Genomic DNA, 26,257 nt, shown 5'->3' with positions numbered 1-26,257 from the left:
CCTAGAGTGAACACTAAAATATATAATTTTATATATTTATAGCTTGAACAACCTGATTGTGCTTCTGAAGACTTCTGTGCGATACAAGCTCTTCAGTCACGTGAGTTTTTTAGACTTTTATTTACTTAAAAAGCAACTAAACCTAAAATACAAGTTAATCTAAAACTACTTATACAATGTAAATACAAGATAACATTTGGTCATCTTTGTTATTTGTGGGTGAAGCATTGTTTGTATGAACACTTGGCCTATTGCTCAGTTAGTAAATGAATACAACCAAAAGTGGTGGTATGCTTATAATGCGAGAGCAAGGGTATTGGCATGGCAGAATGATGTAACCAAGATATCTATATATCTGTATATCCTAAGCACATTTAATAATGAAAAAATATATATATATAAATTCATGAAGCTTATAATGTAGAGTTTTCATAGAAATATCAGTATCCTTCTTCTTTGCAAGTGTATGTACATATTACCCTTAAATTCTCTGAACATGATGCAACTAATTTATGCTTAACATCCATTTGTAATATCATGACTTACATTGAGTGTAAATAATTGTACGTCAAATTTTGCTCAGTGAGGCATAGGCGATGATGGCTGGTCTTTGCAAAGTTTAATAAAGTGTTTTTTATCACCTTTTAGCAGCTAAACTTATGCTTCACTAGCAAACTATATTAATTATCCATAGATTTTTTTAGATGTCAGCTATCCTGGTCAATGGTGGTTATTCACACCTGATCGTTTGGCTGTTATTTTGAGAGCCTTGCAATCAGGTAATTGCCGCCCAGCCACAGTAAAATGCCATCCTTTGCAAGCCTGGGAATTGTTCTGCAAGGCTTATGAATGGCATGTAAAAATGATGCTGGTCGGTGTATAGCTGCAAATCCATACTCAAGCCGCCCACCATCTAATTATTTTTTCTCTTACATCCATATGGGATACTGGGAATCTTTCATGATGATGGGGAAAAGAGGGTATCGGCAGGAGACGGGCACATACAAAACTTTGGGTGTACTGGCTCCTCCCCTCTCACCAGCCAGAAAATGTGCCTCAGGAGAAGCACACTATAGGAAGAGCTCCAGAGAGTTTTTCTTCAGTTTAGTTTTCTTTTTTACAGTATTTAGGTCTGCTGTTTTGGACTTAACAGCAGTCCTGCGTCGTGGCAGACCAGGGGAAGGGTACAGCTACAGGCCACTTATGGTACAGAGCTGTCCCTGCTGCAGGACCACTGTCCTGAGTGGGTGATGTTACCGGGGGCAGTGCGCTGCAGCGAGCATACCCCTGGCATGCTGCACACCCCTAGTCCAGTCTGAAGACGGCGGTGGTGAGTAAACCAAGGGTCCCCTTAGTGGGGTCCCCGGTTTTTGGTGCGGCTAGATGGTGGAGGTGTCCCTGCACAGGGTCCACGCAGCCCCCTGTTCAGACTGGGACTGGTACTGCCTCTGTATATTTCAGGGCAGTTTACCATTATTACTTTTTCTATTAACAGCGCTGTCTCAGTATAAATATCTGTAAGCACCAGCGGCATTATGATGGGCGGAGCTTACCCACAGCGGGACCAGAGCTCTGTTAGGTGGCCAAACCTGCTTCTTCCCTGGGTGTTGGAAACGCCATTATACAGCTTCAGACTTTCCGCAACGGTGTGGGAGCAGTGGGAATCTGCAGCAGTGACAGCAATCGGGTTTCAGCGCTATATTGTGTACCCTGGTACACACTGCCTGCATATATAGTACTTTGTTACATGTACTGTGATTTACCAGCTCTTTAAACTAGATAGCTAAGGTTAAGGGTGTTCTGGTCTGCTCAGTGTCTCTGTATCCTGACCCACAGGTTTGTTACAGCTATTGGACACACACCATACATATAGAACTTCACATATTTTTTATCAGTTTTTTCACACTGTCATATTCATTGTGATTGTCAGTGTATGTGTGTGTGGGAAGTTTGTTATCTAAAAATGGTGAGAAAATTAACTTGCATGGTCTGCAGTGACAAATTCATTCCTGCTTCCTCTTCACAAGTTACCTGTGAATCCTGCATGTCACCACAACTCAGTGGGGTGTCCCCCCAGCTTGGGGAACAATAGACAGACTCGCAGGAGCCTGCCTGGGCCAGTGGCATTAATCAATGTTAGAATCTGTGTCTACACAGCTAGCTGCTAACACTGCACAGACCCAGAGAGTGCAACAGGGTCTTTCTATCCTGGCTGCAAGAGTTGATATAATGACTTCTACTCCTGGGCAGTCTTGCAAGCGAGGTGCAGCCTCTCAAACTCCAGACTCTACAGAAGAGGAGGAGGAGGAGGAAGAGGAGAATGAGAATGACAGTAATTCACAGTCATTACTCCAAGGAACAGAGCCATTGATTATGGCAATCAGGGATGTGTTACACATTCCCTTAGCTGAGTCTACAGAAGGGGATTCCTTTTTTGCTACTCAGAAAAAGCAGCATATTGTTTTCCCAGAGCAGGCTGATTTAGAGGAAGCATTCAAGGTTGCATGGAAAAACCCAGAGATGCGGATTAAAATCACTAAGAGATTTAAATCCACCTTTCCCTTTGACCAGGCAAGGAGGAAAGTGTGGGAGGAGCCACTGGGGGTGGACTCATCCGTGTCTCGCTTATCTAAGAAGGTGGTGCTCCCAGTACTGGGGGCCTCCTCTCTTAAGGATGCGCCTGTCAGAAAAATTGAGAACACCCTGAAATCCATTTTTACTGCTAGTGGGATGTGTCAACGTCCGGTTTTAGCAAGCGGTTGGATGGCCAAGTCCATCTTTACGTGGACCTCCCAAATTCAGGAGGACTTATTGGGTGATATGTCTGTCGCACAGGTGTCTGAAAAACTGCACCACATTCAAGACACAGCTAAGGTACTGTGTGAGGTGCAAAATGAGTTGTGTGCGATCAACGCACGGAACTCTGCTATGGCTGTATTTGCATGGAGGTCCTTCTGGTTATGTCCGTGGGTTGCCGACACTGACAGTAAGCGCAGTCTGGAAAACCTTCTACCTGTTTGGTAGCGATTTAGATGATTTTAATCTCTTAGGCTAAGGCCGGAAAGTCTACATTTCTTCCCACAGCCCCACCGTCGCAAAAGCATCCATTTTCTGGTTCCAACCAGCAGTCCTTTCGGACAAACAAGTTCTGCGCAAAGTCCAGAAATGGTTATAATGCAAATAGAGGCTCCCATGGTAAATTCAGGAAGCCCTCCTCCTCGGCTGCTACTGATCGCCCGACCGGTACAGCTGCAGGTAAGCCTGCCGCATGACTACGTGTCACCACCACAAGTCCCAGTCGAGGTACCTGTTGGTTCTTGATGCGTTCTTCAACCATGTGTGGGAGTCCTTGTGCCTAAATTCATGGGTACGTGGTCTTATTTCTCACGGTTACAGGCTGGAGTCTGCAGAGGCAGTGGACGCTCGGATGATCGGTAAATTGGTTGTTCAACCTGGTCTACATCTTTCTGCCAATCCTGTTGGTGACTCGGGTTCTCAAAAAGATCCGAAGGGATGGGAGTCGAGGCCATTCTAGTGGCCCTGGATTGGAAGAAGTTGGTATGCCGACCTTCTGGCCATGCAAGTGGACGACCAGTGGCATATTCCCCTGCTCATGCAAGGTCTGTGTGTCTTCCAGACCTTAGAGCAACTTTGTTTGATGGCCTGAGGATGAGCGGCAGATCCTATTGGAAAAGGGGCTTCCATGCATCAGTAATTTTTATATTGATGCAAGCACGGAAGCCTGTTACTGCACCACATTACCATCACATTTGGAGGAAATACGTGGGATGGTGTGAAAACTTGAAGTTTTCTCTGGCTGAATTTAAATTGGACAGATTCCTCAAATTCCTGCAGTCTGGGTTGTATTTGGGCCTACGACTGGGTTCATTAAAAGTCCAGGTTTCAGCCTTGTCCATTTTCTTTCAGAAGAAGCTGGCTAATATCCCCGAATTACAGACGCTCCTTCAAGGTGTCTTACATATACAGCCTCCGTTTGTGGCTCCCACTCCACCGTGGGCCATAGATGTCCTCCTGTCGTTCTTACAGTCCTCTTGGTTTGAACCTTTGGATGAGGTACATTTGAAGTACCTCACTTGGAAGACTGTGGCCTTGTTAGCCTTAGCCTTCTCTAAGCGGGTCTCTAAACTAGGAGCGTTAGCCTGTAAGAGCCCATATTTGATCTTCCATGAGGACGGAGCAGAGTTGCGTACCAACCTGCGTTTTCTCCCTAAAGTGGTGTCTGCATTCCATTTGAACCAGCCTATTATGGTTCCGGATAGTGGACCTCAATCTGATGTCCCAGCTTCTCTGGATGTGGTTAGGGCTATCTATGTGTACGTCCAGAGAACGGCTAGAGTTCGCAAGACAGAGTGTCTTTGTCCTATATGATGCTCAAAAGAGAGAACGTCCTTCTTAAAAGCAGTCTATTGCACGCTGGATCTGTACAACTATCATGTTGTGGCAAACCTTCCAATGCCTTCTGGGGTGAAAGCCCATTCCACACTTTCGGTGAGGACCTCCTGGGTGGCTGCTCGAGGAGTCTTGGCCCTCCAATTATGTAGGGCCGATACGTGCTAGTACAAAATGATCAAAATACACTTGCCGATAGTTTGCCGAGCACATACACAGTCTAAATACAATACCACACTCACAATAGGAACTTCGATATAAATGTTCAAATGCTACCCATATATATTCTGTCAGAGCTGTATGCAAAGTAGCAAATACAAATGAAATAGAAATTTGCAAATTTATCAAAGTATTCTTGCAATGATATTCTTGCAATGAAAGTGTTCTCCCAAATGATCCAGGAATTGTCTTACTGGCTCCAGTTGTAGAATTACAGACTCCTAGTAAGGGAAGTTTTGATTTAGTGTAAAATGTGATGTCATTATTTCAGTGTCATAATTCAAACTTTCCCAAATTGTATTATATTAAATCAGAAACTTTGACAAGGCTGCAAATCAGCAGCAAACCTGGGCCCTTATTCTGATCTGTGCGGAAATTCCCGCATTCTTACGGAGCGGTCCGCACGCCACGGTGTTTTTCCGCATGCGGCCATCGTCCGTAGAAACGCCCACGTGTCCTCCGCATTCGGACGGACTCACTCTTTAAGAACAGGGCGTGTTTACGGACGACATACAAACCATGCGTGTGCGGGAGAAACACTCCGATTCGGCACGGTATTACAGAGTATTACAGAGTATGCTCGGGAATACCGCATCCGACCGGGAGCCAAGCGGTGCTACCGCACGTAAGCGGAGTATTTACGCCAAACAACCCACTATGAAGTATCTTCTGCAAGACATCACATGACCCACTTATTCAATTACCTATCCTCATAAAAAACTGCTTATTTGGAATTGGAATCAATTAGATTCCAATATATCCTTACAAGCATGCCTAACACATGCATTGCACACATTAACCCTTACAGCAATTGAAGTGCAATGGTTTCAATTAAAGCACTGACAAGCGTCCTATTAGTGAGTAATGAGTAAAGGAGTAGATTGTATTGGGTTCAGGTGTTAATGGTTGTAGTCATTAGGCGTACGTTCGCCTACCGCATGAACGAGTGGTGTCCGCAAAGCAATAGTACACTTGTGGACACCGCACATTTCAGCCCTTTTTGCTCGCGTGCATTCGGAGTGGTTTCCGAATGTACGCCCCCCAACATAAGTGTACTCCCCCGTGTCCGCCCATGTTTCCGCCCCGTTTTGCCCACTTTGAAACTACGCCCATGTGTCATTCCGCATGACGCCCATAATACGCCCCTATTTCCCGACTGATTGCGGTGACCAGTTTTGGACGGGCTTTGTCCGAACTGGTACCGAGTCAAGGCGTGGCACATGCGCGTAGCGTTCTCCACGCATGCGCAGACGCCGTAAAGACGCTATCCGTAAGAACGCGGTAAAGTCCGCATCAATCAGAATAAGGGCCCTGATGCGCTTCTTCATGTCATCCAATTTCCTCAAAGATATAATTTATTAGGCTCTTGCCAGCAGCTGCTATATCCTGTTATCAGAAAAAAATATGTAATCTAACATATTAAGAACCATGGAAAAACATCTCTTAACCATAAAAATAACTTTTTAATTGAAACGCAATATACAGTATTAATACCAACAAAATGATACATCATTTCTAACCATTTTAAGTTGATTTGAGTAAGTCAAAAAGTAATAGTCTATCATAGTCCGCTCCTTGAAATAAAGACGTCGCATCTACAGTGTGTGATGATTTTATTTTAAAAGAGAGGAGTACCTGTTTAATCAACAGATGCTAAGAAGAACCAGATTCAGAACACCTCTAATGGGCAGCATTCAATGTTTTTTGTGAGCTGTGACAGCAAGCAGTGCTGGCTGCTCGCTGTCACAGCTCACTGGTAAGTATTTAACTGACCCCCCTGCACACACCATTTCCACCTCGCTGGGTTTTTACAGCGATGTGGAAACGGCATGTGCGGCCACCAAAACGGCAAGGCTCCTCACTAAGGGGCAGATTTATTAAGCTTGGAGAAGAGATAAACTGGAGATAAAGCGGAGAAATGGTAAAAGGAGATAAAGCACCAGCCAATCAGCTGTGTTTGAAAAAGACAGTTGTGAGTTGATTGGCTGGTGCTTTATCTCCTTTTACCTTTTCTCCGCTTTATCTCCAGTTTATCTCTTCTCCAAGCTTAATAAATCTGCCCCTGAATGCAGAGTGCACCCTACATTAGCCGCAAACTTCGCCGTTTGGGGGAATCCTCTGACACCGAGGATTCCCCTGGAAAATTGAATACGGTGAGCGGCCAGCGTGGGGGTTAAACAGCAAGGGTGGCTTGTTTACTGCGATCCTCACGGTTTAACCCCCTCGCCAGCCGCATTGAATACAGTCCAATGTTAGCACATATTTTTGAGGCCAAAGATGCAGCAATTTCAGATGGATCATTTGAACCCAGGATAGGGCTGGTGTAAAGCAATACAGTTAGAGATGATGGCTGATTTCAGAAGTATATGTATTAGCGGCACAGCTACAGATATATTATAGACTATATTCAAGCACGAAATTTACCCACTTTGCATGCATCATAATATCATGTCCAAAGTGTCTACCTTACTAAATATAGAATAGAATTCAGAGTGTGAGAGAAGCAAGGACACTAAATTTTGAGTCGCTTTCTTGGGTTTTAAAATGTACATTTCAATTTAGCAGAATGTTAAAAGTTAATAGGATGGGTAGTAAATTAGTATGTTTACAATTTAAAAATATTTGTGTTACTTGTCATTTTCTAAAAAATGTATGGGTTTTTAAAGCAAATACAAATGAAATAGAAAATTGCAAATTTACCAAAGTATTCTTGCAATGATATTCTTGCAATGAAAGTGTTCTCCCAAGTGATCCAGGAATTGTCTTCCTGGTTCCAGTTGTAGAATTACAGACTCCTAGTAAGGGAAGTTTTGATTTAGTGCAAAATGTGATGTCATTATTTCAGTGTCATAATTCAAACTTTCCCAAATTGTATTATATTAAATCAGAAACTTTGACAAGGCTGCAAATCAGCAGCAAACCTGATGCGCTTCTTCATGTCATCCAATTTTTTAAAACATTTCTGAGTGGGTGAGGCTGGCTTGACTGAACTCTGGTATAGACATAATTTATTTATTTATTTACAGTTTTTTTATATAGCGCAGCAGATTCCGTTGCGCTTTACTATAGCAGACAGTGATAAAACAAACTGGGTAACAACAGACAGACTTGGAGGTAGGAGGGCCCTGCTGCAAGCTTGCAATCTATAGGGATATAGGAGGGAAACACAAGGACAGGCCCTTACTAGTCCTGTAACCTCTATGCTATCCCAGAGGTGCTTCCAGATAATTTAGCTGCTGGCTTTTTGTCTATGTTTAAAGGAATATATAATTATGCATGACAGACTAAGAATCTTTGTTACTTAAGGTTTGTAACTCACAGTAGTTAAATGAAATGATGTCCAGCAATTATTTTCCTCTATTTGGGAAATGTTCCCTTTCTGCTGTGGTCCTATTACCAAAATTAATGTATTTATTCTGTACCATGCCCAAATTAATAATTCTTTTAGTGCTCTATATTTTATAGACTGTTTACCAAATATGTTTAGAGGTTTAAAAAATGGTCACGTTGGGGACTTATATAATGTTTGCTGAGCATGTCCAAATATCCATCCTTTGTGGTACCATTTTTTTTTGTGATTTTGTAAGGCATCTTGGATTACTGTATTTCCAGTTCCCCTTTAAGCATTATTTCATCTTTTTGAATGGGATGTTTCCTCAGGGGACATATGTGACTGGGCATATTGTAATTGCTACAAATAGCCTTGTAGCTCACCACTGGTACTCAGATGTTATACAGCATCTAGAAGTGATCTAAACTAAGGTTCAGGCTCACTGTGTGATTTTGAGACCGCATGTGTTTCTTACTCTTCTGATAATAATCCATTTTATGAAGCGGTTTGGGTTGAGTGATTACAGGGCTACCTGTAAGATATCTGCCAGCACAGATATCATATCACTGGCCTCCCTTCATCTATAGAGGACTTTATTATGTTTCCCATTCAGTTTTGCATTCATGTTTTCATATCAATGTATTTATGGGACTCTGTTTTTTTATTATTATTAATTAATAATGTGTTTTTTATAATGTATGCAATCGACTTTTTTTTTTTTTTTTTTTATTATTTACAGTATGTCTTGATGTGTCTGGTGTCTGATTCCCCCCTCATTTTCCACCCTTCCGGATTTACTTTTAATTTTAAAATATGTTGCCAATTAAGATTACCTTTGTTGTATTCTTGTGTTGACCAATTAAAATCTAATTTTAAAAAAAAGATTTGGCATCTTTTATAATGTGTAATTTTAAATATTTTAAACTTCTATGCCATAAATATTCCAGGTGTCTTATTTTCCCAGGTTTCTAAGCAAGTTATACTGTATTAATTCCTCCCACTCCTTGGCCCACCTTTAACTTGTCTCCTACAATGTTTTCCCACCCTTTTATACTTTCAGATGTTGAAGAACTAAATGAAGATATGAGAGAAGGCCTGGGGCATCTAGCTGCTACATTAGAGAAGTACTTGGAGAAGGAACTCCAAGACTTTTCCCAGCTGCCTCCTGGTTTCCAGATTCTTGACTATTTCGGCAAAGTAAGTGCCAAGTCAAAATTTACGAGTGTTTTGAATTATGGCTGTCATGATGTGCTGATCAAAAACCCAGACCGTTTCTTGTAAAACCTAAATAAAAGTTTTTTTGTACATAGAAAAACTATTTATGCATATTTGCTTTCAACTCTAGGACACGTAGTTGAAAGAGTTTCTGTATTTACAAATTCATTTGTACTTCGCTCCCATATTAGTGACAGTCAGTAGGTGTGCCAAAGATTAATTGCTGGGAGTATGACGTTTGTTGTGTCTGTAGACTCCTTAAAATGCAAATAGTCTGAAGGCCCAGGGCATTACTTTGTCTTATGGTGAATTATGTGGGTTTTGTTTTTTAATAAGCATGCTAACAGGCACATCTAATGGCGACTGATGGCATATAAAGTTTAGTTCAAGCTCTAACCTATGGATGTGTATGTTTGAAACTTTTTGTCATAAGGCCTTAGCTCATATAAGCGTCAAGTGTCAAGAACAATTGGTCCGTGCAGTGGAAATAGAAATATGTGCTGGATGTGCCCTATGACCGTACTGTAACTCAGTGGAGACTTTTGTTCTTATGTACTTCTGTACAGACACATTTCATTGAGGATATTGCACTTACAGTAGTTAAGATTCATAATGGATTGTGGAAACTTTACCCTCATTTGCAGTATTTTTATTATGATATGAGAACAAACCATTGATAATTTCAAACAATATTAAGCCTTGTAAAAAGTGGTAATATAGAATAAGAATACTTTGGGTTAAACATATGTTGTGAGCACCTACCAGATGGAAAAGTGGCCATAGTTTCATTTAGAGAGTAAATGACAAGACCACACCAAAGCGCTCAAAAAGTTCCCATAATAGAACAAAAATAGTGGTACTTCACGCAATAATAAAAAGCAATACTGTCCTTTTTATTATAAATCCAACAATGGGTTTTAAAATTTTATCCTACAGCAGGGGATCTATAAATGTAGTCTCCCGTTTTTTTTAGGTAGGGAAACCAAATAAAAGAATTCATAGTGCAGATCAAGTAAAGCAAACACAATGAATTTAATAAAATGTACTCACAATCATAAGGGTTAAAACACAGCATGAAACACATAGCCCATGGCAAAACCGCTCACACGTCTAAAGAACCATCTGGGGTGGAAAAGGGGGCTCACTCTGCACCTCTGGATTGGCAGATGTCCTCCAAGCGGGTTTGAAGTTAGAGTAGGCAGTCAAGTTGGAACAGATGGAGCCATGCTTAATGTGTTTGGGATCGTGCACCTCCCTGAGTTCTTGAGGTGAGATACAGTGGTGCACAGGGTTTTACATTGTAAAGCGCAATGGAATATGCTGCGCTATATAAGAAACTGTAAATAATAATAATAATCTATGGCTACCGCAGACAAGTAGTTAAGATGGGTCTGTCACTTCAACGCTAGTAGTTTAGGGGTAAATAACTGAAGCTGAAAAGATTTGCAATACAGCAGTTTGAAAACTGCGGCACTTCCAAGCCTTACACAGGGCACTTTCATATATAAATAACTAATACTGGAAGATCTCAGTATGCGTGAGTTCAGCTTCTTCTCCATACAGTAGAACTTGTTGTTCTGCTTCCTTCCTCTGTCACTGGTCTGGCTAAAAGAGATATGGATAAATCACTGTCTTATTAGCCACAGGGAGCTTGGGGGCTGTTTCTGGGGTGTATTTAATCTTGTCCGGATTTTTCGATTCGCTGAAAAATCTGGTCATCCCTATTCAATTCTGCCGTTTCTGGATGGATTTTCCTCTGATACAGATTTGACTTGGTTTAAAGTAGAATCTGCATCAGCAGAGAGCAGTTGAAAACGGGCACATTTTCAGTTAAAACATGTGGATTGGCAAGTATTTTGCCGATCCACGTATCTTCTGACCGTGACGATTTTTCTGACTGAAGACATGCTGAATAAGCCACTACAGAAGAAACATTGGAGAGCATAATTAGTATTGATTGCATACATCTGCATACTGTAAAGAGTCAAGTTTCTTTTTGGACATCTTTTGGTAAAATTATTTATTTTTTGCCAGAAGTAGTTGTATAAGAATATTTGCTAAGATATTGATTTGTAGTTAATGTACTCACTAGTTTAGCATAGGTGTATACTGGTTCCGGTTAATAGATCTACAGTGTCTAGATAGTGAAAAGTTCGACATGCAATATGTCAACCTGTTGTGTAATGTATATGCAATAGGTCGACATTGTCAAATGGCCGACATAAAAAAAGGTTGCCATGAGTTGTCCACAATTTTTTTTTACAATTTTTGTACTTTTTCTTTCTTTATCATCCACATGGACTACAATTGAACGGTAAAGTGTGCCGAGTGGAGCGAGGCACCAGACCCGAAGCATTTGACCATGTCAATCTATTAGTGTTGACACTATATATAGACACTATTCTATCTAATAATCCACACCCGTGTATACACCTGCGTAGACTGCTACTCATCAGTTTGTAACCACAGAGTTCACATTGGGTAAATTATACTAGTGGGTGGTTATGTCATGTTTTTGATTTATTATTATATGTACGCACAGTCTGTATTTAATATTTACATTTAGCGTTACAAAATACTTTTGTAATTTCCTGGCACAAAGGAGAACATTTATTTTCAAATATGACAGGTCTTTTGGCAGTTCTCCTATCTATTTTAGTAATGAGTGAACTTCTGCCATTGTTTTGCTTTGAATATCACATAAAAAGATCACCCTTTAGTGGAGTTTAAGATTATTCAGTGCTTTCAAGCATACAGTTTACAGAGAATCTAGCAAGCAGTGCTTATTATTAGTACTTAAAGTTGCCAAACAAATGCATTGATAATATTTCTTCATTGCACATCCATTTTTCTGGTTGGAACCTGAACAATTTCATACATACATGCTCCATCAGGGTTCGTTTTGTGTTTACTATGTAAGCAAATGTAAGACAATATTTTCTATGCCACTGCAGTTGGAACCTGCAATACAAATATACTTTTTCTATGCCTAATATTGCATAAAATTATAACTGTTACTATATGCACGGTAATAGAATGCGGTTGTACTTTTTACCTATGGAATTGTGTTATATTAGTGGTTCTCATACTGTGGGTCCTGACCCCAAAGTGGGTCCCGACCTTCTCAGCATGGGGTCATGACTCCATGTTGCTGACCATCAGGCTGATAACTTTCTATTCTCAGTCAGTAATTCAAGGAGTCTAAAAAATCTGTTGAATTGTCTGTTATGTTAGACTCCTCCCATCATTTTGTGCCTCCACAATGCTGCTATGTATGTGCTGTCTGCTGACTACACATGTGATGTGATGACCTTCTGCGGTAACTTGCTGGGGTACTGTCATTATTTTTATTGTCTGATGGGGCCCCAGAGCAAAATAGTTTGAGCAACCCTGTTTTATATAATCACACATGCAGCAGTTTTACATTTATTTAGGCTGTTTTTAAGGGTGAAATGGAATAAGTCATTATCAACCTATTGCTATGTAAAAACCATTAAAAAGTATTCCAACAAAATTGAGAATGAATTTGGCAAGCAGCCAGAATGTGATGCAAGTGTTAGAAAATAATAAATGTGATTCGTGGCAAATGATAAAAAAAAAACATGACACGAGTTGCATTGATCAGTGTGATAGACATAGAAGTATAATACAAACGAAGGGGGCTGTGAAGCCTGCCAAATAGTCCCAAGCTGTTTTGTGTGATTCAGAGAGAACGTTGCAGCAAACTTCCTGGGGTCCAATTAACTGGCCCTTTGTATAAACCCCGAGCAATGAAGAACTGTTTTAATCCTGCTGCTAATTGCACTTTTTGTGTTTTTTACAGGGTAGGCGTAGTTAACAGAAAGGAATGGACTGCTAGGTAGATTTATTTGAAATGTATTTTCTCATAGTAAACCTATATATCTAAATATAATTTTTTAAAAAATGATTAGGAACAATTTATAGAATCCTGCGTTTTATTTAGACTCCAATTACAAAATAAGGTATTACTTCTCATATTGTTCTTGAACGCTATACTGTAGACTGCACTTTTTTTTCCTTTCAGAGAGAAAATTTGGGAGTAGCAGAAGGGACTCAAAAAAATCATTCTCAATTTAGCCTTGTATGTACTGTGAACCTATATATATTTCACAGCTGCAACAGTTTATAGAGATCTATTCCAAAGCTAATGCAATATGGCTGTTTTTTTATTTTATTTTAATAATATCTGATCTTAGCAATAGAACATAGCCTATTGACCATGATTTGGGTGAGGTATGGACCGACAGGGGGGATCCCAATGTTCAGTATCCCGACTTTGGAATCCCGATTTTTGGTGCTCCAACAGGGGGGTGAGCACAAAGAAGCCCCCTGTGGGCTCGCTGCACTCGCCATGCTGGGGGCTCAGTGGCTCGCTTCGCTCGCCACAGGTTCTATTCCCCCTATATGGGGGTTGTGGACCCCCACAAGGGAGAATTGCCTCTGTGAGTCGGGATCTCTCCAGTCGGAGCACCGGCAGTCGGGATTCTGACACCAGCATACTGATCAGGCAGTCATCCGGCACCCCGATGATTTAATACTAAAACCAAGGCAGCTTAGCAATACTGGTCCATTGAGGTAAGAGTTGACATACTATTTTAAATATATACAGATATAGCCACGCTCATCATTGCTGTTGGATTGAAATCCTGGCGTCTTTGTCCTGCTATGAGAAATGTCCCGTTGTGGCAAACTAAGGCATGCTATGGCGAAAGCAAGTCATTACACTGCTTTGCTACTAGTTGGTGTTTGCACCACTAATGAAAACTACAGTACAGTGCCACAAATGGATATGGCATTTCAGAAAACTATGTACAGGTACAGTAATGTACTGTATGCTTGACAAGAGGCACAGTTTTGAATACAATTATATTGCTTACATTTTTAAATTTGACAAACCCTGATCATAGCATCGAGCACCATCACCATTTACCCGGACACCTAATAACAAAATAATTCTGGGTTCAGGTATGAATGAGGTGACAGGCCTGTGATCAGGGCTGCCATTAAGGGGGGGGGGGGGCTGTGGTTGTGGTACAGCTAGGCCTACTTGAGAGGACCAGTGAGACCCATCGCCAGAAAAGGAAGCCAGGAGAAAGGAACGCCGCCCAGGGACTTACTGCAGGGTTCCAGGAACGGTACAAGAACTGCGACTATTTACCTATTTGAGAACTAAGTGTACCTTATGTTCTCCACACCATCTGGTAATTGTTGCTTTACTCTTCTGTAGCTGAACTGACTGGGGTGGATCTCCCATTTATATGCCTATATAGAGAACTTTATTTTACAGTTCTCAATATAACTTGCTCTACTTCTCTCTCTTGTATGATACACACCAAGAGATCTGGAAAAAGGGAAGTGAGATACAATCGATTGGAACAAGATAAGACGATTTTTTTCATATAACACATGTGAAAGGTTTTGGTGCACTAAAGTGTTGGAGATATATATCTATCTGTTTCTTGAATCTTCTCACCGGAGGGTTTGTGGGAAAACCTCCTCTATATCTCTGATATATCTGTTGCCCGCCTGTGAGCGCACCCTTGTGAACAAAAAACCTCTTTGCAATACGTAGATACTATGGTATTGCCTAAAATAGGCAATACCATCGCATCGACTTGGGATTTATGTTCTCATCTAGCAGAATGAAAGTGAGAATGTACAGTACCTGAAATCCAGTGTCAGTGTTCTAGCGTCTAGTTCATATATCTGTTTTGGCCAGACTACACCAGTTTGACAGTAATGACATATACAGTAATTTTATTTGGTTCTGGTTGAATGCTGCTGTCTGGTGAAACTGTGCTAGAATGTGATTCTCTGGGAATACGTTGCATGCACAGAGGTCATAAAAAGTCAATTGTATACTAATTATTTCCTTTTATCGCTTAAGCTAAATCTTGTGAGCTCACAAACAATAGCAAAAATGACCTTTCTCTTTAATATAAGAATATAAGAGGATCTGGAAACCATACTACAGTGACAGGCTACCAAATGCATCACAACAGCACAATTAGAAATATAAATTATATGTATGTGTATATACACATAATTTATTAAACCGTATAGTCATGCAATAAAGTAGACATGCTTTAACATTATGGAATTTCTATGCCGTAAATCCTAACAATATTATTGTCTGGTTATGTCACCATGATAAACCGTGTTAGAAATGTCATATCCACAGATGAGTAAGGGTTTTCCTTCTATACCTAAAGCATTTCAATTTCCGTAATTGATAGTTTAGGCCGCATTTACAATCCCCCCAAAAAAACACTTTGTGCAGCCGCTTTAAGAAGCATGCAAAAGACTTCCTCTTTTGGGTTAGTCTGGCAACACATAGACTCTTGCAGACACGTATTTAGTTGTGTATGACTGTTTTGATCACACCAATCCAGTTTATTTCTTAAAGTGATTTTGCATGAATGTACATTCAGATCCATAATATTGGGAAATTGAAACAATTCTCATGTTTGGGCTCTATACACCACTACAATTGGTTTGAAATTAACCAAACAAGATGTTCTTTAACTGCAGACATTCAGATTTAATTTGAGGGCATTTACAGTACACCCAAATCAGGTGAACAGTGTAGGAATTACAATGGTTTCTATATGTGCCTCACACTTTTTAAGGGACCAAAAGTAATGGGACATTCGACTCAAAAGCTATTTCATGGACAGATGTGGGCTATTCCCTCGTTATTTCATCATCAATTAATCTGGTAAAAGATCTGGAGTTGATTCCAGGTGTGACATTGCATTTAGAATCTGATGCTGTCGACTCTCAATATGAAATCCAAAGAGCTGTCTCTATCAATGAAGCAAGCCATCATTAGACTGAAAACTCAAAATAAACCCATCAGAAAGATAGAACAAAAACAATAGGTGTGGCTAAATTAACTCTTTGGAACGCACCGGAGAGCTCAACAACACTAAAAGAAAAGAAATGTGGTGGATGACAGAAGAATTACTTCCCTGTAGTTGGCCAGATCAAGAACACTCTCCAGAAGCTAGGTGTATATGTGTCAAAGTCCATAATCAAGAGAAGACTTTGCAAGAGTGCATATAGAGGGTTCACCACAAAATGTAAACCATTGGTGAGCCTCAAAAACAGGAAGACCAGATATGAGTTTGTCCAACAACATCTAAAAAAGCCTTTACAGTTCTGGAAGAACATCCTATGGACAGATGAGACAAAGATCAACTTGTACCAGAGTGATGGGAAGAGAAGTATGCAGAAGGAAAGGAACTGCTCATGATCCGAAACATACCACCTCATCAGTAAAGCATGGGGTGGTAGTGTCATGAAATGGGCATGTATGGCTGCCAATGAAATGGTTCCCTTCTATTTATTGTTAACGTGACTGCTGACAAAAGCAGCAGGATGAATTCTGAAGTGTTTGGGGCAATATCATCTGCTCACATTTAGTCAAATGCTTCAGAACTCATTGGATGACTCTTCACAATGCAGATGGACAATCACCCGAAGCAAACTGCAAAAGTAACCAAGTAGTTTTTTAAGACAATTAAGTTGAATGTTATGTAATGGCCAAGTCAAGCACCTGACCTGAATCCGATTAAACATGCATTTCACTTGATGAAGACAAAACTGAAGGGGAAAATTCCCCAAGAACAAGCAGTAACTGAAGACATTTGGAGTAGAGGACTAGCAGAGCATCACCAGGGATGAAACTCAGCATCTGGTGATGTTTCTGCATTCCATACTTCAGGCTGTAATTGACTGCAAAGGATTTGCAACAAAGTATTAAAAAGTGAAAGTTTGCTTAGGATTGTTTAGTTTGGGTGGGATCATTTGGTCTACAGCATGATGGTCGACAGTCATTAGGTGGATATGGGAAAATGTCAACATGGGTCTAGGTCGACATGGTTCTAGGGTGAAAGGTCATTAGTTCGACAGTGTCTAGGTTGACAGTCAAAAGGTCGACATGTTTTTTTTTACTGTTTTTTGACCCAAATGTCAACAGTCGACATGGACACAGTTTAAAGTACACCGCATCCCCTCGCATCCACACCCTAGTGGATGGTAGGGCATGAAATACCGCCTGTCGTCACATGTCGGCTCAAAAAACAGTGAAAAACTCCATGTCGACCTTTTCACTGTCGACCTAGACACTGTCGAACTAATGACCTGTCGAACTAGTGATCTTTTGACCTAGAACCATGTTGACCTTTTCCCATGTCGATCTAGACCCATGTTGACCTTTTCCCATGTCGACCTAATGACTGTCAGCCATCATGCTGTAGACCAAATGACCGTATCCCGTTTAGTTTATCTCACTACTTTTGGTCCCTTAAAAAGTGGGAGGCACATATAGAAAATGTAATTCCTAAACCGGTCAACTGATTTGGATGTAAATACCCTCAAATTAAAGCTGAAAGTCTGAAACACACCTTGTTTGGTTCATTTAATATCCATTGTGGTGGTGTATAGAGCCCAAAATATAAGAATTGTGTCGATGTCCCAATATTTATGGACCTGACTGTAGTTCTCTTATACTTTATATATTATTACAGAATATTGAGGTCAGGTAATAAGTGGGTAAACATTGCGGAATTCAGAAGTTTGGGCTTCCCCTGCCATTTGCATAATTTAACATTGTTAACGAGTAAGGACAGAAGCAGCAGGTGTTATTGACAAGATTGAATGTCACTTTACAGCTAATTATACAATGAAAAGTCTGGTCAGCTGGAAAGACATTATACTTCATGTTGTAGACCCATTTTTTACAGTATTGCAGAGCATACAGTATTACCTGGCTTCTATTATAGGGGTAAGAGAGCGCATTGTGTGAATTATTATTCAAGTTAATCACCATTTTGTAAATGTGAAATAAGACTTAAGGAGCCCATAGATGCTCCGTTTTTGCCGGCTCCGTTCTGTACTATGCGATGCGCGCTCCCGCGCATCACATAGTATGGTACAATAAGCATGTGCTGCACATACTTTTTGTACTAGGTACACATCGTATCGGATCACAGTGCATGCACAATGCATGCACAAGGGATGCGATCTGATACGATGTGTACTTTAAAAGTACAGAACGGACCGCAAAAACGGACCGTGTATGGGGGGCATTACCCTGCTGACAAATGTTGTTTGCTAAGTGTACATGAATGTCCCTATACTATTACTCCCAAGATAGCTGGGTGCTTGTAGTTTGGGTTGATACATTAAATAATTTTGTTTAGGTTTGGATTTATTTAGCCTGGCTAGAGAGACAAGTGTTTAACATGGCTGAGGTTACTCTCCCTGATTATGCTCACATCTGGCCAATGTAGTAACATTTGGGCACTGTTGTATAAACAACTGGCTGGCTGACAGCTGGCTTTGTTGAAGGTTAATAGATTTATGTATACATTTCTTTTTTCAAACCATTCTCCAGATGGCATTTCTAGCAGAACTCTGCACCCAAGCCAAGACAGAATGATTACAGACACCAAATACGCTCTTCCTTACAAATCTACCTACAATGGTTAATTCCTGTAACTTCTCACTTTATATTGTCTTCCGGTCCTTAAAGTAAATTAGAGGAGCATTTATAGCACTTATTATAAATCAGAACAAAACAACAAAAGTATTTGTCAGCACACCAAACTATATATATATATATATATATATATATATATATATATATATATATATATATATATATATATATATATATATATATATATATATAGATAGATAGATATAATATATAAGACCATACGATCCGGCACTCCAAACTGACAATGTCCAGCTGCCCGGGTGCCCTTTTTAAAAAATAGACAGTCAGAACAGGGCGAGGATAATCCCTTGCTGGGGGAATAAACTCAACCACATGGCACTCCAGGGATTTATAAATAGTGGGAAATTTAATAGCAACGTTTCAGAGCACATAGCTCCTTCGTCATGCAAGGTTCACTTGTTGCCTGACGACTGAGCTACGTGCTCCGAAACGTTGCTATTAAATTTCCCACTATTTATAAGTCCCTGGAGTGCCGTGTGGTTGAGTTTATTCCCCCAGCAAGGGATTATCCTCGCCCTGTTCTGGCTGGCGAAGGGTTTAAACAGCAAGGATCACTGAAAACAAGTGATGTTTAACCCCCGAGCCGGCCACTGGCCCTATTCAACATTTCGGTGAAATCTTCACTGTCAGAGAACGGCGAGGTTTCCCCCAAACTGCGAGGCTTTCAGCTAATACAGGAAGCCTGCTGCGTTTAGCTGCGAGCCTCACTGTTTTGTCGGCCGCATACTCCGTTTCTACGTCACTGTAAAAACACAGCGAGGTGGAAATGGTGTATGCAGGGGGGTCAGTTGAATACTGACCTGCGAACTGTGACAGCGAGCAGTCAGCACTGCTCGTGGTCTCAGCTCGCAAAAAGGCATTGAATACTGCCCATTGAGGTGAAGTCCCATCACTGACCACTGTAAATGAATGTATGTATGTATTTATTGGGACATCGACGCAAAACACATATTTTGGGCTCTATACACCACCACAATGGATTTAAAATGAACCAAACAAGATGTGCATTAACTGCATACTTTCAGCTTTAATTTGAGGGTATTTACACCCAAATCAGATGAACGGTGTAGGACCTCACTCCATCTCCTTCAACACCTGTGAAATCTCATTCAGAGACAATTGGGGTGCTTTGCCTGCTAATCCAGCAGTTACAGGAGCTACTGGCCAGGATCCTCTCCCTTGTCACTAAATTGCTTGGCAATTTTGCTTATAGTAGGATTTCTTTCACTCTGGGTACGGTGCCTGCAAGACCCTCAGACACCATTCCTGGCACTCCAGTGGCATCTGCATTTGTGCCCTGTAAGGACAGGTACCTGAGTCGCCCTCATACCCAGTTGTCTGATGAGGAATGCCAGCGGTGCAGGTCCTTAAATTTATGTTATTATTGTGGAGCCCAGGATCATTTATTTGGGGGTTTTCTCCCTGCGTGAGGCCAGAAATATAATTATTGCTTCTGTTCCCACTCAGAAAGAGTTCCGTGGCTATCACTGGGGTCCCAGAACGAATATCTTTTTTGTCTAAAAGCAGTATGATTCTGGTCAACCCCCGAGAGGGGAACCCAAGTGTCAAGTTCCGAGAGGGGAGTCCAGGTGACCTACCCCAAGAGGGGGTGATGTCAAGCTCTAAGCCCAAAAGGAAAAGTCCAATTCCCGAGTATTGTGCTCAAGGAGTAGCTTCTTAGTGACTTGCACCAGGAGGGGCTTCTGAGTAGTGTGCTCCAGGAGGAGTTTCTTAGTGACTTGCCCCAGAAGGGGCTTCAAAGTATTATGCTCAAGGAGGGGCATCAAAGTGTTGTACCCCAGGGGGGTCTCAGACTGTCAAGCCCCAGGAGGGTTCTCAGAGTTCTAAGCCTCTGGAAGGGGTTTAGAGTTTTGTGCACCAGGAGGGGTCTCAGAATGTCATGCTCCACACGGGATCTCAGAGTGCCACACCCCAGGAGGGGTCTTTGAGCATTGTACCCCAGGAGGGGCTCCTGAGCACCATACCCCAGGAGGGGGTCTCTGAACGTGGTACCCCTAAAAGGGTCTCTTTAAATCTCAAATAAAATTCTCACTTCTTTATCCGGCATGTCTACGAGAGTTTGAAGATGGCAAACCGCCAAAGCCCACTTCTCATGCCCTGATACTTGAACACTTACCCATTGTTATTGCTTGCATATTTAGCTTTTATTTGCTACGCTAATGGCCACATCACGAGAGTTCTTTGCATGATTTGATGTGTGCTGAAAATGTTTTTTTGATGTTTTCTATACTTAATTGCTGTGGCCATCCCCACCATTGTAAACTGCTGTGTGCGGCATGGCTTCCTGGCCTTGCTGGGTTTCGCCGGCCGACAGGAGCCGGAGCGAGTGAAATAGCCCTAAGACACACCAGTTTATTTACAGCCTGCTGTGTGAGCATGTTTGGACCACCACTCTTATGGACAGGACTCTGTACTGATGGTGGGCTCTGCTCTGTATCGACGCACACTGTTCTCTACTGAATCTTCCTCTTGTCCTCTTGTTCAGAATCAGACTCTGATGAAGCAGCCAATAGGGCTAACTTTTTGTTTGGTGGCTCTGATGTTGTTGCTTCCAGTGATTTCTCTGCAGCAAATCTCTGTTCCTGGGAATACACTTGAGGTCTTTGAATCTTGGATCCAATGCGCTAGCAATCTTCAAATATGCAAGGTTGGCATTTCCCTTGCGTGTCTCCAGGTCTGTAATGAATTTAGACTTAAATTTGACCACGTAGGCAGGGTCATCATCTGAGCTCTCCATGATTTGAGAGAGATGGCAAAAAGCAGGCAGAACCACAGAGCATGAAACATATTTTTCTCCTCCCAGAAGTTCCGTCACATACCTGCAACAGAAAAACAAACATTCAAACCCATTTTGTTGGGTATGGGATACCGCCACTGACAATTCTTGTGGATACCGACAGCGGCATCCCAGAACCCAGACAGTCCCCAGTAAGTATACTAAACCCCACTACCCTTAACCCTCTCTGCAGGATCTTGCTTGCTGGGATACCGAGAGCAAGCATCATAACTACATCCCATTTATGCTATATTTTTTACAGACAGGACAGTAAGAAAATGAAATATATAATGTATGTAAAATATACCTGCAGGGTTCCAGCAGCGTTTTCCAACCTCTGCAGTTTTTCCATTTCAGCTTGTTGTAATGCTGTCGCTTTTGTAGTCCTCTCCTTTTCATACAAGTCATGTATTCTTCTTGTGATGGTGTGTCTTGAGGGAGGCTCATATGCGCTGTCATTCGTTGCGATCCTAAGAATGTTCTTGAGACCGACATCTTCCACAATACTAATCGGCCTGCAGCTTGTAGCTATCCACTTTGCTAACTTATTTGTTAGCTTTTCTTGCTTTTGTTTATCTATTCTTCTCCCATGTGTTGTATCCAACGTAGTCTACCGAAGTTTGATTCGTTGGGTGATTTTCTGGACTCAATGCTGTATATTGCATTTAAATGATACTTTAAAGTCAAAGTACTCCGGTGATAAGACAATTCAACGTTGCAGTGTTTACAAATATCTTTGGTTTTATCAAAGGGGGGGGGGGCACAGAAAAAAGTTACATAAGAGCACTGTTACTGTATCGTATAGAAAAAAAGTAGACTTTACACCCCAGTTTTGCTGTGCCACTGATTAATGATTAATGTCTTGTGAGCAGGGCCCTCCTAATGTTTGACTGTCTGTAAATACCCAGTTTGTTCTATCACTATCTTCATTGTAAAGCACAAAGGAATATGCTGTGCTATATAAAAAAAAAGTGATAATAAATAATGGGCATTAGTAAGCTGCCGCAGGCTACAACTTTCATGAATTCCTTTCCTACCTTAACCGCAGATGATCTCTGGTAGTCTTGCACGATGTTAAATTAAATGTCTTGCCGGACAGCCTGCCGTGATGTCACTCGGTCCATCCTTTAGTACTGCCACTGTCTCATTCTACCCAAGTTTGCTGGAATGTTAAGGTACGGATTGGACACTGACATGCAAATTTATAGACCTGTTTAGAATTGTGTACTCACTCCATCCCCATTGAAATACAGTACTATTACCCCAGCCCTAGTGGTTTGTACCCCTCTGTTATGGGGCTGCAGTAGCATCCTCCTCTCATGTACCCCTCTGGTATGGCATCCACCCCTCATGTACCCCTCTGTTATGAGGCTGCAGTAGCACCCTCCTCTTATGTACCCCTATGGCAGGGCTGGGCAATAGTTTCCCTCCAGCTGTTGATGAACTACACATCCCAGGATGCTTTGCATTAGTTTTGCTATGTGGCCATGCTGAAACTGATGCAAGGCATGCTGGGATGTGTAGTTCATCAACATCTGGAGGGCTGCTATTGCCCAGCCCTGCCCTATGGTATGGCATCCTCCTCTCATGTACCTCTCTGGTATGGCTTCCATCCCTCATGTACCTCTCTGGTATGGCATCCTCCCCTCATGTACCCCTCTGGTATGGGCCTGCAGTGACATCCTCCCCTCATGTAGAGACTAAATATTGTCCTTGCTCACATTCATAATGACCCCGTTTATGCTAGGCATGTGCTAGTTGTAATTACAGCCTTCTCTTGACGCAAACTCACGGTGGTATGATGATGTAGCCCTTTTGGATATGCGTCTTCTTATGCACCCGGTGATCTCCTCCCATCTGGCAGCCCCTCTGCTGTTACATGCATGGGGACCTCTGCAGTGGTATCCTGGTGTCTTCCAAGTGCAGCAGCAGCAGCACATGCACGGGGACCTCTGCACCGGTATTTTGCCGTCTTCCAAATACGGTAGCACATGCGCAGGGATGTCAGCAGCGGTATGCTGTCATCTTCCAAGTGTGGCAGCACATGCACGGGGATGTCAGTAGTGGTATCCTGGCATCTTCCAAGTGCTGCAGCACTTTCGCAGGGACCACGGCAGCTGCGTCCTCCAAGTGCCGATGCGCATGCACGCGGACCTCAGCTGCTGTGTGTAGGCGCAAAAATGGCCTGTTCTTCTGGCTACCCGGTCTGAGATCTGCCGGGTCACGTGACTTACACGTTAAAGATATCATCGGCGTTATTAGATTTCCGCATTAACGTGATAATAACGTGTTAATCTGCCCACCACTAATATATATATACCCACAATAGTGTCAGAAGTGCCATAAATACAATCTGTAATGTCCATAAAAAGATTCAATACAATATGAATAAAAGAAGAGTACGCTTGTAGCTTCTTATTTTCTGGAATAGTTTTATTTTCAAGGATTATGATCAATACCCATCGTGTTTCGTTATGGTTAGGAACTTCATCAGGGGTTTTTTAGATCTTAGAGGTAATGTTGTCTATCATAGGCTAGGAAAATTCATACATCCTTCAAATTTATGATGGAGGTGTTATGAGAATCCTTCTACTGGAAAGGTTCTATAGAGTTTTAACCTTATGTTAATTAGAAGAAAATGAAGCCTCTATTCTAAAAATTTGCCTCAAATCAAGGCTATAGGTCTCCTTTAGTATAAATAAGAGCTGCCAATTTTGCATCAAATTGTACTTCCAGAATAACAATCCATTTGTGTACAGATAAAAAACACAGGAAGTAGTTCCCCTTCTATGTGTGTAAGTGTGCGCTCCTTGGAGTACAGCCAACAAGTGATCTCCAAGGAGCACACACTTACACATTGAAAATAAAAATTAAATTATTCCAGAAAATAAGAAGCTACAAGCATACTCTTCTTTTATTCATATTTTAATGAATCTTTTTATGAGCATTACATATTGTATTTAGGGCGCTTCTGACACTATTGTGGGTATTTGAAGGAAGTGTTGGTTCCTGCTGGTAGGGAACGAAGTGTCTAATAGTGACCGCTATTTTACATAGAGCACAATTTTAGAGATTTTGTTGTGTGTGTGTGTATATGTGTTTGTGTATGTATGTATATGTGTATATATATATATGTGTGTATATGTGTTTGTGTATGTATGTATATGTGTATATATATATATATATATATATATATATATATATATGTACTGTGTGTATGTCTGTGTGTATATATAGATATATATTGCGACAAGAACACTGTAATAGTGTTTGAGGGCAGGTATATTTGTCCCAGGTTTTTGTCTTACACCTTTTAGAACAGGAAAACATCCATGAGAATGTTTCTTTTTTGTTAAAGCTGAGTAAAGGCCCAACTCAGATGTTTGGCCTCACAGAGGGCTAATCAGCACTTGCAGCTGTGCAAGGCCCATGTAGAGCTGTTGGACTGATCAGTGTGTGCAGACTGTCTGGGGAGGCTGCAAAATCTCTGAGAGGAACAAACTTTCTGATGCATGTAAGCTATCCAGTAGGGACTGGAAAACTTGGTGATTTGTTTAGCAATAGTTAGGAATATCCTGTGTTTAGTTAGTGCTGGACGGGCAAGGTATTTTCTTTTGTTGTTTGTTTTTATTTTCTGCTGAATAAAACTGGTTGCGGCCAGTTGCACCCCAAAGACTAGAATTGTATGATTTCTCAGCTGCTGCTTGCTGCCTTCTACCCCAGGAAAAGGCATCCAGTTCCCCTACAATGTTACAATATATATTAGGGATGAGCGCTGGGGCCGAAGATTTGGACTTCGATTCGTCGCCGATATTTGGATTTGGGTTTGGCTTTGTCGAGCGGCAGTGAAAAGCTTTGGATTTGGATTATTTTTTAAAAATGCAAATCACGTATTTTTTACAAATGCAAATCACGTAATTTTTGCATTTTGCTTTTTTTGTCCCTAGAGTAATAATATAACCTATTATAACCTAGAGTAAATATTATAATAACCTCAATAACATTAATTTCCAGCCCTTTCCAGACAATTTTGACCACTCTACACCTCACAATATTGTTTTTAGGGCAAAAGTTGCACCGAGGTTAATATGGATAACAAGGCTAAGCCACACAAGTGGCTTCTGACAGTATATACTATGGGTGCAGTACACACAAAGAATGAATAAAGACAAGAAAACTTGATTAGGATTTTTTACATTTTAATTTGTTTTTAATGTGAAGCTTGTTTAACGCTGCTTGGACACAGAGCAAACACACATTCACCTTCTGACAGTATATACTATGGGTGCTTTACACACATAGAATGAAGAAAGGCGATAAAAATTGATTATAATTTTTTAAATTTGTTTTTAATGCGCAGCTTGGACAATGCTGCTTGGATGCAATCACACACGCAACAATCACACACTCAACTTGTGGTGTATACTATTGGGGTGCAGTATAAAGCAAAAAAATAAAGAACAGCAAAATGTATTTTTATATTGTACATGTACTTCTTTTTATGGACGACCCTTGGATAACACTGCGTGGACCGTGGAGGCAGTAAAATCACACACAACTTGTGGTGCATACTATTGTGGTGCAGTTACAGTATACAGCAAACAAATACAGAACAGCTACATTTATTTCTATATTGTACTTTTCTGAAATTCAATGCATTTTAAAAGATTCACAGATGGAGATAATTACTTCACTTGCAATTCTGTGTGGAGACCTGGAAAATGTGAGCTGTTGGGGT

At 41.1% G+C, this 26,257-nt stretch overlaps 1 protein-coding gene across 2 annotated transcripts in view; it reads left to right on the top strand.

The window, feature by feature from the left end:
- SMYD3 (SET and MYND domain containing 3) overlaps window positions 1-26,257 on the top strand; it is a 605,383-nt gene that overhangs the window by 98,282 nt on the left and 480,844 nt on the right. For both annotated transcript variants that reach the window (XM_083176239.1, XM_083176238.1), the window contains exons 4-5: window positions 43-100; window positions 9,021-9,157. In XM_083176239.1, coding sequence (XP_083032365.1) covers window positions 43-100; window positions 9,021-9,157 — 195 coding nt within the window. The remainder of the gene's footprint in view (window positions 1-42; window positions 101-9,020; window positions 9,158-26,257) is intronic.

This window comes from Crinia signifera, chromosome 3 (genome assembly GCF_055691185.1).
Source record: "Crinia signifera chromosome 3, ASM5569118v1, whole genome shotgun sequence".
Classification (NCBI taxonomy): Eukaryota; Metazoa; Chordata; class Amphibia; order Anura; family Myobatrachidae; genus Crinia; species Crinia signifera.
This window is presented reverse-complemented; position numbering and strand designations above follow the sequence as displayed.